This window comes from Morus notabilis, unplaced genomic scaffold (genome assembly GCF_000414095.1).
Source record: "Morus notabilis unplaced genomic scaffold, ASM41409v2 Scaffold502, whole genome shotgun sequence".
In the NCBI taxonomy this organism is placed as follows: domain Eukaryota; kingdom Viridiplantae; phylum Streptophyta; class Magnoliopsida; order Rosales; family Moraceae; genus Morus; species Morus notabilis.
This window is the reverse complement of record NW_010364639.1, coordinates 435,810-448,356: the sequence shown is the minus strand read 5'-3', so window position 1 is coordinate 448,356 and position 12,547 is coordinate 435,810. Positions and strand designations below refer to the sequence as shown.

General features: G+C 35.7%; 2 protein-coding genes across 2 annotated transcripts; one reads left to right on the top strand and one right to left on the bottom strand.

Annotated features, from left to right (window-relative positions):
• Positions 1-1,085: 1,085 nt before the first annotated feature.
• LOC21399184 (ABC transporter G family member 17) lies at positions 1,086-4,530 on the bottom strand. Its single transcript, XM_010106823.1, has 3 exons — positions 4,048-4,530; positions 2,713-3,395; positions 1,086-2,064 (listed from the first exon to the last, which is right to left on the bottom strand). Exons 1-3 carry the CDS (start codon positions 4,528-4,530, stop codon positions 1,086-1,088), a joined length of 2,145 nt encoding a protein of 714 aa, XP_010105125.1.
• Positions 4,531-8,272: 3,742 nt separating this feature from the next.
• On the top strand, positions 8,273-11,689 carry LOC21399183 (uncharacterized protein At4g37920). Its single transcript, XM_010106822.2, has 6 exons — positions 8,273-8,596; positions 8,747-9,024; positions 9,353-9,518; positions 9,740-9,984; positions 10,549-10,736; positions 11,209-11,689. The coding sequence occupies exons 1-6, from the start codon at positions 8,404-8,406 to the stop codon at positions 11,426-11,428; spliced, it is 1,290 nt and encodes a 429-aa protein (XP_010105124.1). The 5' UTR covers positions 8,273-8,403; the 3' UTR covers positions 11,429-11,689.
• The last annotated feature ends 858 nt before the right edge of the window (positions 11,690-12,547 follow it).

Here is a 12,547-nt window from a genome sequence, read left to right as displayed (position 1 = left end):
AAGTTTTCTTGATTGATAATTAAGGGCACTAGGAGCTGCTTTTCTTTTTCTTTTTCTTTTTCTTTTTTCGTGTTAATGACAGAATTGTTCTTGTACATATTAGTTTGCTACAATGTAATCCGTCTTTCTCAAGCAATTTAATACACACACTACAACAATAAAGGCTTTCTGAGAGGACGTTCGTAGAAAGAAGCGTCGTCCTCGCAAAAGACTTTATGCGAGGACAATCTGCAAGGACACAAGTCCTCGCCGTATCCTCCTCACAGAAGACTTTTTGCGAGAACAAAATCTAGTCCTCGCGGAATGATTGATGCTTTCCTGACGCTAGAAATCTGATGATGTGACAAAAATGGGGACGGGTAAGTTTTTTGCAAGGACATTGTCCTCGCAGATTGTGGTCTTTCTGCAGGGACATTGTCCTCGCATGGTCTTTCTGCGAGGACCATTGTCCTCTGCGAGAACCATTGTCCTCGCAGATTGTGTTATTTTAATACATCTGGATATTTGGTAACCACAAATCCATATCATGCACTTAGCTATTGCAGTAAAAAGATCACGATTAATAACCGCTGGAAAATTTTATAATCAATAATATGTTTTGCTAGTTTTTGTGCCTTTCGTAACCTGGCATATGTCATGATTTTTGTGCGTTATTATTTTCTCTTTAAAGATTTTTTTTTTTTTTTTTTTAAAAAGCGCTTTTGAAATACATCTGATATATAATTCTGGATGATTAGGAAAAAAGAAAAACAAAAAAAGAAGCTAAATTCAATTGATTGTTGGTCTTATTTTATTTTCCAAATTTTTTTAATAATAATAACAAATGTATATATATGTTAGACATCATTGATTTCTAACTAGCAGTAGATAATCAATTCAATGTCAAGTTCGCACAATGAATAAACACACGTTCAAACTATAGAGCACTGGATTTTTACTGGAAAAAAGAAGCATTTATAGCTCATAACAGTACACACAATTTTGATAAACAATATGTTCTCCAAAGAAAATATAACAAGATGACAATTAGAGCAACCCCTACTTTTCTTTTTTCGTTTCATCATCTTTTGATAATATTTTCTCTCTTATGTCCTTTGGTTCTTGGACGCGAAACGAAGAACCAAGTAAAACAAGACCCTGTAGAAAACTGCCCAACCCAACATTATCGCCACATTTTCCCACTTCTTATTCGACCCAATATCGCTATTAATGTTGAGACTAGCCAGTATCCCTTGTCCGGTCACCAACGTGCCGTCAACGTTTTTCCCAAACACATCATTTGTTTGATACTGATTCATCAAAAGCCCTTCGTAGGGATAGGTCATGGTCGAGATCTTGTTCATCCACGTCCAATAGGAAGGAATCTCACCCGAGTTCAGGAAGAAGCCGCAGAACAAGAAGAACAAGGCGGTGAAGGCGATGACGGCGGCGTATCCGAGGATGTAATTCGGCACGACGGAACTGACGAACACGACGAAGGAGTTGGTGGTGAGGAGGGAGACGTAGAGGACGATGAAGAAGTACAGGAAGGAGCCTCGAAGAGTTAGAGCCCACCAGGTGATGAGGGCGTAGACGATTGCTTGGAGAGCAAGAAAAGGGAGGTAAGTGATGAGGCCGGCGGTTGTGTAAGAGGAGGCGCGGTAGGCGTTGAAGGAGGTCTCGCGGACGAAGATGAAGCGTTCCTGGATGAAGGCGGGGACGGCGTCGTTGGAGGAGAAGAAGAAGACGCAGGCGGTGAAGATGAAGAAGCTGAGGCGGTTGGTGATGCCTTGGAGGCTATTTGGAGGGTTGGGGAACATGGTGGCCATCATGAAGCCCATGAAGGTGAGGACGAGGAGGCGGGAGAGGAAGAGCTCGGGGGTACGGCGGATGTTCTTGAAGTTACGGCGGATGAGGGTCCACGTCTCCGGGAGGAAGGAGTTGGCGAATTTCGGGCCGTGGTCGACGGAGTAGGCGTCGAGCACGCCCGGCGTCAAGTAGTCGTTCTCGTTCACGGTGTAGTCGCTGCTGTGGGGGGTTGGTGTGCTGGGGAGGATCTCACTTGAGTTGGCGTAGGGAGATGAGCTGAGGAGGGATTATTATAATGAGCAATGTGATTATACACAAGTTTTGTTCAAACAAAACTTCACTAGAATAGTAGTGATCAACAAAACTTTCTTTAATTATAAGGATAAAAATGCAATAATTAATGGGATAAAAGTATAATCTAGCTTAAATGATTAGGTGTGTGAGTACGTGCGTGTGTCTATCAAGGTTTGAAAACCATGGTAGTTTTATTTCTTGAGTAAAAAGGAGAGCCATAAGGCCCACACCATATAAAAAAAGGACAAAAGTGCAGCCAAAACGCTAATTAATTGTACAAAAATCAGTTGAGTCTCCATGACATTATTCTAGTTTTAGTGTTTTTTTTTAGATAATTTCTATGGCATTTTTTCTTTTTTGATAATTTGAATTATAATATGACATATCCTCTTTTTTTTATTATTATTAGCATCTGTTACGTGATTCATGAAAGAACATTTCCACCTTTAGAAGGGGGACTCAAATATCTATTAACACTATTACGTTAAGAAGAAGGGCATTGATTTTCATTCATCAATTAAGCGAAAACCGAAACTAAAACAGCAGCAGTTTTTCGTATTCATGCTAAATATTATCTTTTTTTCCCCCCCGACATGTAGAGTTTTTCATGATATTATAATTGAATTTTACCTCATGGGGTTGTTCACTTTTGATTGATATTCATTCCTTGGCCTAGGTGGAGTAAACATCATCGTCTGCACCACTCCACTAGCACTCCACGATCTCGACGCTGCATTGTGAGGGCTCCTCAAACTATGATCAAAATCTTCAACACCACCGTTTCCGCGAGGCTGCGTCCGAGCTGGCGTCGGCGTCGCCACCGCTGCTGAAACAAAAGAGACATCCCCTTCGACCAACTTAGGTGGTTTGACGCCGGTGCGCGCAAACTCGGCGAGAGCCTCGACCCCGATCTCGGACTGATCGTATTCCTGAATGACGTCGATGAGGTATTCGATAGAATTCTCCCCGACGGGGACTTTTCGGCCGATCTTGCGGAGGTATCCGGTGACGTCCTTGGGGGATCCTTGGTACATGAGGTGGCCGCGGGCGAGGACGATGAGGTGGTCGAGGAGGAGGAGAATCCGGGACGAGGGTTGGTGGATGGTGAGGATCACTGTGCTCCCGGAGCGAGCGATGTCGTGGACCTTCTCGATCACGCTGTAAGCGCTGGTGGAGTCCAGGCCGGATGTTGGCTCGTCGAGGAAGAGGAGGGACGGCCCGTGGATGATGTCGACGCCGATTGAGACTCTCCGCCGCTCGCCGCCGGAGACTCCCCGGGTCCCCTCGTCGCCTATGTAGGTGTTTCTAGCCGACTACATGATAGATTGTAACATTGTTATCAAAACATATTGGATGAGTTATTAATTGTTGGTAAGGAAAAAGTCTAATATGAAATATGGGATATATAATTTGCAAAAAAATGGAAAATGACCAAAACTAGCTCAAAAGAGTTTCATGTAAAACTATTTATATGTTATTCATTTTTTTAAATGTTCACATATTTACAAATATATTATTTTGATTATAGTGTGACCTTGCTGTAAATCTATACTCATCTCATCTTACGGTTGAAGTCTTACGCTCAAATTCCTCACCTCAAGTTAAAAAGAAAGACAAAACATGAACTTTTAGGAGAGTTATATCGTACCATAAAAAAAAAAAAACCTTACTTATTAGGACAAATTTTCTAATTGTCGGTCTTTATTAAATTTCATTAAATTGTCATTTTTTTTTTAATTTGAGACGATTTTGAGGTCATCTGATTTTTTTTTTCTTTGAACTATATCTTAGCAGTGAAATTTTTATCCCGCCATGAACACAAGACTCACACTGCTACTGTCGATATCATATATAACCATGATAGTTTAAGGAGTCATATATAGCATGTAAATATATATTGTAAATTTAAAACTGTTGAGAGTATTGATATATACACATATGTGAAGTGAGATCAAAATCACTTACGGACAATCCAAGTTGTTCGATGAGTTTTTCAACCCTTTGTTTCTTGTCATCAGTGGAAATCGATCCAAGTCGAAAATCAGCGGCAAACATCAAAGTCTCATAAACAGTAAGCATGGGAAACAGCCTATCTTCCTGCATTACATAAGCAGAAGTCCTTTTGATCAAGCTAGGGTTCATCACCATGCCATCCAACGACACTCTTCCCATGAGACTCCCACTGGCGATTCTCCCCGCCACCGCGTCCAGAAACGTCGACTTCCCTGCCCCGCTAGGGCCCATCACCGCCGTCACGAACCCCTTCGGCGCGTACCCGGAGATCCGGTGCAACAAGTCCACTTCTTGGCTCAACCATTGCCCCTCCACCTCTTTCTTCTTCGATACCGTGTACGTCAAGGCACTGAAATCGAGCCCGCCGGTGAAATTCACGGGCTTCACTATGTCGATCGCTACGTCTCTTCGATGATCACTATTGATAGGAGCCATAATGAGAGAGAATCAATTTTTTTTTTTTTTTTTTTTTGAGAGAGACTTTGTTATATTTTGGCCTCTCAAGTTTGGCTTATGGGACTTAAGAGGGAATTAAAAAGAGGAAAATATCAATGTTATGGAAAAAGTGTTTGATTATAGCTGGATTTGCGAGGTTTTTTTTGTTTTTTTTGTTTTTTTTAATAGAGGAGGTGGTTCCAAAGTGTTTGAGAGAGTTTCTCTATTGAAGAATCCGATTTTAGGTCGTTTTAATCGAAAAGAAGTTGATGACTTTTCTTGTTTTCTTCATCGAGTGGTTTTGGCGTTAGTGTTTTGTGTTTTTAGCGATGGAGTTTTGGTGCCCTCTGGATTTTTGGCTTATTTGTTTGCGTACTTTATATATCTTTGTTGCACGATATATATATATATATATATATATAATTGGATCACTAGTTCTCGGAGATGATCACTCATGAGATTATTCATTAGAGTATTTACTATAAAGAAATTAAGCTAGCTAATGTGTACCAAATATGCTTGAATATTGGTGATCAATACAAAATGGAATTCATATATATATATATATATATATATATAAAGGAGCTTACCGTTTGTTTAGTTGTGGTATTGAACAGGTGTTCCGAGGAGTTGTTTTAATGTGTAATATTATATTGCATGCTGGAATTGGAACGACATTGTTGAGGTTTTTTTTTTAATTATTTTTTGTCAATTTAAAGCTGGACAAGATTAGCATTTATCTGGTAATGGTTCAATTGATTTTGACGTACGACTTAAAATAGAGAGTTAGTTTTCACAAAAAAAAAATAATTAGAGAGCCAGTTTTAACGTGGAAACTAGTTAAATATTAAATCATTTTCCTTTTACTTCTGATTTTTAGCTGAAGATATTCAAAAATATGTTCTTTCGAAAGCCGTTTTGCTGAGAAATGTTACGGTGTCCTTCTCGGTGAAGCTTTAAGATCTGTCAATCAAATACATTACTTATTATACGAGGGGAAAACATATATATTTGGAGAATAATCTACAGATTTTTATACCCTATAGTTTTAAACCATAATGTATTTATCAGATATTTTTATTTACATCTCTTAATTCGGAATGTGATTATGACATGAGATCTTCCACCACAGAAATTCATTATTCATATATATATATATATATATATATATATGCACACACACATTATAAAGGTCTCAAACTCTTCATTAAGGCTGGTAATTATGCATAAATTTGACCAATTTTAGGTAAAAAGTACTTCTCATTCGTCTTGGACTACATGATTACCATTTTGTGGTTATTTTGGCATTTTTGAACAAATTCTAGCTCGCCTATATATTTGGGTGTTTTTAGGGTAAACTCACCCCTATGGCCTATTACCCAATTTCAGCAGAAAAAGAGATCCACATACAAATCAATACAAACAGACAAAAGACACAAAAAGTGGTTCGTCAAATTGTCTATATCCATAGGAAAGAAAAAACAGATTCCTTAAATAAATAAATACCCACACTTAACGAACTCTGTCAATTTTTTTTTTTTTTTAGCCTAAAAATATTTTTAACGCAACTTTGTCTATCTTTCTTTCTCATTTTTTCTCCTTTTCTCAAATAGAAGTATTATTTTTCCCCACTTCTTCCACCCTACCCCTACCGTAAACAAAAAGATACATTTATAAACTCTTAAAACAACTTAACCAATAAAATAAAGTTGAGCCACACACTACGATTTATATCCCGACTCAAATTCTCTCAACTCTCGCATAAATAGAGTGGCGCCGATACAAACTCAATAAAAATGAACATATGTATACTTTCAATAAATAAATAAGCATATGTGGTAACGGTTCATCTCCGCAAATCAAGATTTCTAGCTGGCACATGCAACAAGTTAAAGAAGAAAAACCTTGGACCCATTAAGATTATGAAGAAAATCATCGATAACTTGTGTTGTTGAGCCACCGCCTAATTTGAAAATTTTCTCTGCTTTCGATATTTTGTGAGTTATTCGAGTATTTTTCTCCCAATGAACATTATCTATGTAAACTTGAGGACGAGTTTATTTTTTCTTTTTTCTTTTTTGAACTATATTTATAATGTTATTGCAATTGTAATCCAATAGTTAATGGACATTAATTAAGAGACAATAATTTTTACACAAATGCACCCTAAATATTTTATTGGTTCGCAAGCTGGACCTTGAACCTTTGAAAGTTTGACATTTCAGATTCTAATTGATTGCACTACATTGTCAAGAATTGTAAAATTACAATTCTAAATATCAAAATTAAAAGCTTAGGATGCATACAAATGATGATAAATTCAGAGTGCTTGAGTGTAATTTACCTTTTCTTTTCCCTAGATTTGTCCCCTTTTTTATTTTTGTTTCTTAAAAGCACCTTTTTGTTTTTCCTTTTTTCCAATATAGATGCAAGCCTTGATGAATTTTGTTTACTTTTCAAAATTTGTAGCTCAAAAGTATTTATGAAGTTAAGAAATTTTGTTTTGTTAAGTAATGTTAAAGGCATTTAGGTTTTTTTTAATAATCAAAATAAACCTTTGACCGTTAAAGAAAATGGATTTAGCATTAATTTGAAATTTGAAGATATAAAATTGACACAATTCAAAATATTAGGTCTCTTTTTTTTTATAATCTCAAAATACAAGATGTGAGAAAAAGAACAAAAAAATCCGGCCTTTCATTAACGGTTGTGCTTAGCATTAGGGTTGTTCATGGATTGAGTTGGTGCGGAATAGGGCTTTTTTTTCTTCCGTCCTAAAAAGTGCGGGTTGCACATATTTGGCCCCGACGATGTTAGAAAAATTTGACAATCCAATGATGTTTAGGTTAGGTTGGGGTGGTGCGGGGTGGGTTGGGTGGTTAGTTTCAACATTCAAAGATCATCGAAAACTCAAAGTTCAATCCAACATCAAATGTGAAGTAAAATAGTCCATCCAACATCAAACATAAAACAAATATAAATTAGTCTATACTCATAAATTAGTCTCAACATAAAGCAAATATAGATGCTTAATTCAAAGATGAAGAAACTAGAAAGTAGAATGAGTTGTCTGCCTAGGGTTAGATATTAGAGGAGACAAGTTAGAGCGCGGGTTGAGTTAGGATGTGCGGGCCATTATAAGCCTAACCCACACCCTACCTTAAAATTTCGTGCTAGATATTAAATGAACTGCAAAAAAAAAAAAAAAAAAAACACTAGAAATTGCATTTTTCGGATTGAATTGGGTTGGGATAGGTTAGACCTGCTGATTTTGCGGATTTATGAACAACCTTACTTAGCACCGAGCGGTGAGCATTTTCTTTCCAAATACAAAAAAAGTAAATTGTAGATTACACCTTAAACTTTCTATTTTTTGCATAATACACCTCAAATTTTCAATTTTGATCAATTACATCTTAAATTTTTAAATTAAAAACAATTGAAGTTTAATAACAAACAAGCGCTATCTAATTGATAATTTAAAATATAAGATTCACACATAAAAAGTAAATCTCTTTATTTTTCAAACTAAATCACGTATAAATCTTATAAACCCGAAATTATTAATTTAATAACATCTATTAATTATTAAACTTCAATTGCTATTGATATTAGAAAGTTTAGGTGCAATTACAAAAATTGAAAGCACGAGGTATATTACGCAATAAATAAAAAATTTGACGCAACAATTCAATTTACTCAAATGTAAATACGACCCTGCTTTTTTCAAGTTTATCCAATCTTCAATCTTGGGAGTTTGGAAACTTGGAATTTGCCATTATAGGTATTCCTAAGCTACTCTGTGTAATCACTCATAACACTGACAATATCCTCTTCAACTGTTACACGCTCTTAAGAACTCTCAAAAACGTCATGACAAGTCTTCTGGGGCCGAGTCTCTCCAACCCCATATCCAAATCCTCCATTTTCACCAACAAAGTCTTCTCTCCCTTCACTGAAATCCTCTTTCCAACATCTCTTGTTATTCCCTCCATATCCTCTTCTTCCGCAGACACTCTAAAGCGCAAGCAGAAAGGGAATACAAATGGCCTCAACTTCAAAACCAGTGAGTCATAACTTCCATCTTTTACCAGCTCTAATTTCTTATAAGTTTTTGGTTCTTGGGTGTTTTCTGATTCTTTGGTATATCCATCTTGAATTATTTTGTGGGTCTGAAAATCTAAAGAAAAAAGGTTTTTTTTTTTTTTTTTTTAAGGGACTGAAGCAAGTAACTTTGCCACTGCCCAAGTTGTGGAAGAAGTGGAGGTTGAAGTTGCTGAGGGTTATAGCATATCCCAATTCTGTGATAAGATCATTGATGTGTTTTTGAATGAGAAGCCAAAGTCAAAAGAATGGAGGAAGTATTTGGTCTTCAGAAAGGAGTGGAACAAATATAGGGAGAGCTTCTATAGTCGTTGTAGAAGGAGGGCAGATATGGAGAGTGATCCGGTTATAAAAGAGAAATTGATTTCTCTCGGGAGAAAGGTGATGAAGGTAAGGGCAATGTGTTTATATTCTTTTGATTCCGATATTTGCATATCATCTGTTTGCTGAAATGACAAAGTAAAGAGAAATAAATGAAGGATACATTTTGGACATTATATCTTTTAGTTGATAGTTAATTGGAGGAGGTTTTTAGCTTTGCGGGTTCTAATTAATGGAAGATTATGATATCAGAACTTTGGATTTTGTGTATTCTACTTTCTTTCAGTGACAACTAACAGAGGGTTAAGAATTGTGAATGTAGATACTTGTTTTGAGTTTAGAGCCGGTTTTTTTTTTTTTTTTCCGGTTGTTTTTTTATCAAGAGTGAGCATTGCAGATTGATGAAGAAATGGAAAGAAACAGTGAGCTTCTTAAGGAGATACAAGACAACCCAACTGACATAAATACAATCGTTACAAAGCGGCGTAAAGACTTCACGGGGGAATTTTTTCGGTACCTCACCTTAATGTCGGAAACTTTTGACAGTTTGGAGGATCATGATGGTAATTACTGAATATTGTTTCAAAAGTCGATATTTGTTTTTTCAAATTTATAGTTGATTGATGTGATTCTAAACGCATGACATGTCACATTGTATAATAATGAGGAGTGTAAGCAATTTGGGTTGATTCCTTTTTATAGCGCCAAAGTATGAGATGGTTTGTATGCTTTTGTTGCTTGTTCATCACAGTCTCTTTACGTGCTTATTTTATTTTTTGAGCAGCAATGTCTCGGCTAGGTGCTAGATGCTTATCTGCTGTCAGTGCTTATGATAACACATTGGAAATTGTGGATACATTGGATACTGCTCAGGCCAAATTCGATGACATCTTAAACTCTCCATCAGTGGATGTGGCATGTGAGAAGATTCGAAGCCTTGCCAAGGCAAAGGAACTTGATTCCTCATTAATCTTGCTGATAAACGCTGCTTGGGCATCGGCAAAGGAGTCCCCAACTATGAGGAATGAAGTATGGTTTGCAACTTTATATGGAAAGCCTTCGTTTTCAAAATTGAATCATTTACCACTTTTCCCTTGCAACTCATCAATACATAAGCCAAGTCTAAACTCGTAGCTTTTGTGTTTACTGGCATATCACAGTTATTTTTTTATTTCTGTAGTTTGAAATTTGAGGTGTGTTTCGTGATGACATCAACCAAATAAGTTGCATGGATGTGTATACTTCCATTATGCATAGGCTGTACAATCTAGCAATTTGGAGAGTGAAATCCCAGGAATGAAATTTTATTATTGATTGTTTATTTTTTTCACTAGAAATATTGATTAGTTGATATATAATAGTGCGTGATCAAGTAACAAAATCCTTCTTCCTTGAGATGCCATATATAATTATTCATCCTCTTACTATTTTATCGCAAATAGTTACTCTGTAATTTATTTGCGCAACAAATTCAATTAAATAAAGCCATAGTTTTTAACTCCGGGATAGGAGTGCCTCTGCTGCATTATTGTCAATTGCAATATTCGCCTGTTTTCCCTGTTTTCTTCCTTAAGATTTCCCATCTAAGTGCAGGTCAAGGACATAATGTATCGCCTATATAAAGCCACAAAGAGCAGTCTCAGGAGCATTGCGCCAAAAGAATTAAAGCTTCTGAAACATTTGCTGAACATCACAGATCCTGAAGAACGATTCTCGGCATTGGCAACGGCTTTCTCCCCAGGCAATGACTGTGAAGCCAAGGATCCCAACGATGTATACACGTAAGAAACCTCTCCTTCAGTCTATTATTGCATTACTTACACAAAGGTAGCTACATAACATTATTTTTTGCTCTGAATTTAGTATCTTAAAGCATCTCCGGTGCAGTTCTAAGTGTCAAAGTTTTTTTGTGCTAAATTTGACATATGCTGTACTTGAAGGCCACTTTGGTACCAAGTATAGCACATACCAAAATTTGATATTTGATTGCTATTGATCAATGTATTCACTTTTCATTTGATCATTATAATATTGTCATTTTCAACTTCTTTTTTAATTACAAGTTAACTGTTACACGTCCCAAAGCTTAATAACTATGACAAAGTATATATAACATTTGAAATAGTCTTATGCATTGGAGTACAAAATAGAATAGCATATCAAAATCGAACACGTCATTTTCACATTATTTAGCGCCTAATATAGCATTATTATTAGCATTTGCATTGAAATCGGTCTTATATGGCTGAGCAGGACCCCTAAGGAGCTACACAAGTGGATTAAGATCATGCTCGACGCGTACCATCTCAACCAGGAAGAGACTGACATTAGGGAGGCCAAGCAAATGACTCAGCCAATAGTTATACAAAGATTATTCATTCTCAAAGAAACTATTGAAGAGGAATATTTAGAACAGAGAACAACAACCCAGAAGCCTCTAACAGAAGAGGATACTCAATCAGAAGAGTCATGACATTTACCCTGTAATTTTACTGATGTAGCTTCTCTAGTCTCCAATGACAGCTTGAATTCTGAAGCTTTTGAGTTTAACAAATTCAAAGCATCTTTGCTCGAGGAATAATCAAAACGACTTTTTGTTCCTCCTTTCCTGGGAGAAAAGGAGACATTTTATGTGCTTTGTGTAACATATTTAGCTTATACTAATTTGTTACCCGGGCTTTGCTGCGGGTAATATTTTTATATTATATAAAAGGAAAAGTAATTTATATATATGTGTAAATAAATATATACAATATAGTAGCATACATTTGTTTACATTGTGCTCTTAAGTAAATGTAGTTTATATATGTACATGCAGATAAATAAATATCTACAATATAGTAACATAGATTTATTTACATTGTGCTCCAAGTTGTTGTGCTAAAGTATTTGCACTTTTTTATTTTTAACTGCAAAAGGTGAATTTTTAATAAATTAGTATTAATAATTTGATGAAATTAAAAATATTTTAATTTAGGAGTAGTGACATTACTTGATTTTTGGACGTTTTCTAAGTTGTTCTGTTTGCTTTTGTTGAGAAGTGAAACACGAAAAATTTGTTAAAATATATATTTGAAATTATAAATGTTGTTTTTTGTTTATAAATAATGTAAGTTAGTAGGTATATCTAACCTTGTGCTTGATTTTTTTGGATTTGGTGTTTGTGGGTGGATTGCTTTAGGAGCTGCTGTTGTTGCTTCTGGGAGAGCCCCGAGATAATAAAATATTGGATATATATATCTTTGAAGTAATAGATATTATCTTTTTATATATAATTGATAAAAATTAGTGAATTATTTTGGACATAGCCACATCACTTTTTATCAAACAAACTTTAATACGTGAAAATTGAGTATGATCATCGCTAATATATATATATATATACATGTTTTTTTATGAATTAGGAAATGATAGAGAAAACACTTCATATACCATAATTGCCTATTTATGAACGAAAATATTCACTAAAAGCAAAAAAAAAAACAATTATTTCCTTTTTTAATCACTAATATGTATCAATAATGTAAGATAAGCTTATATGGATGTAGATATTCCTGAACAAACCTCACACATTAATAATGTTATAGAAAAT

Excerpts from the sequence above, each read along its gene's own strand:
- LOC21399184 (XM_010106823.1), bottom strand. The coding sequence starts at position 4,530 with ATGGCTCCTATCAATAGTGATCATCGAAGAGACGTAGCGATCGACATA. Across the intron at positions 3,396-4,047 it reads TCGAACAACTTGGATTGTCC|TCGGCTAGAAACACCTACAT; the intron begins GTAAGTGATTTT and ends TCTATCATGTAG. Across the intron at positions 2,065-2,712 it reads AAAGTGAACAACCCCATGAG|CTCATCTCCCTACGCCAACT; the intron begins GTAAAATTCAAT and ends ATCCCTCCTCAG.
- LOC21399183 (XM_010106822.2), top strand. The coding sequence starts at position 8,404 with ATGACAAGTCTTCTGGGGCCGAGTCTCTCCAACCCCATATCCAAATCC. Across the intron at positions 9,025-9,352 it reads TCGGGAGAAAGGTGATGAAG|ATTGATGAAGAAATGGAAAG; the intron begins GTAAGGGCAATG and ends TGAGCATTGCAG. Across the intron at positions 9,985-10,548 it reads CCCCAACTATGAGGAATGAA|GTCAAGGACATAATGTATCG; the intron begins GTATGGTTTGCA and ends ATCTAAGTGCAG.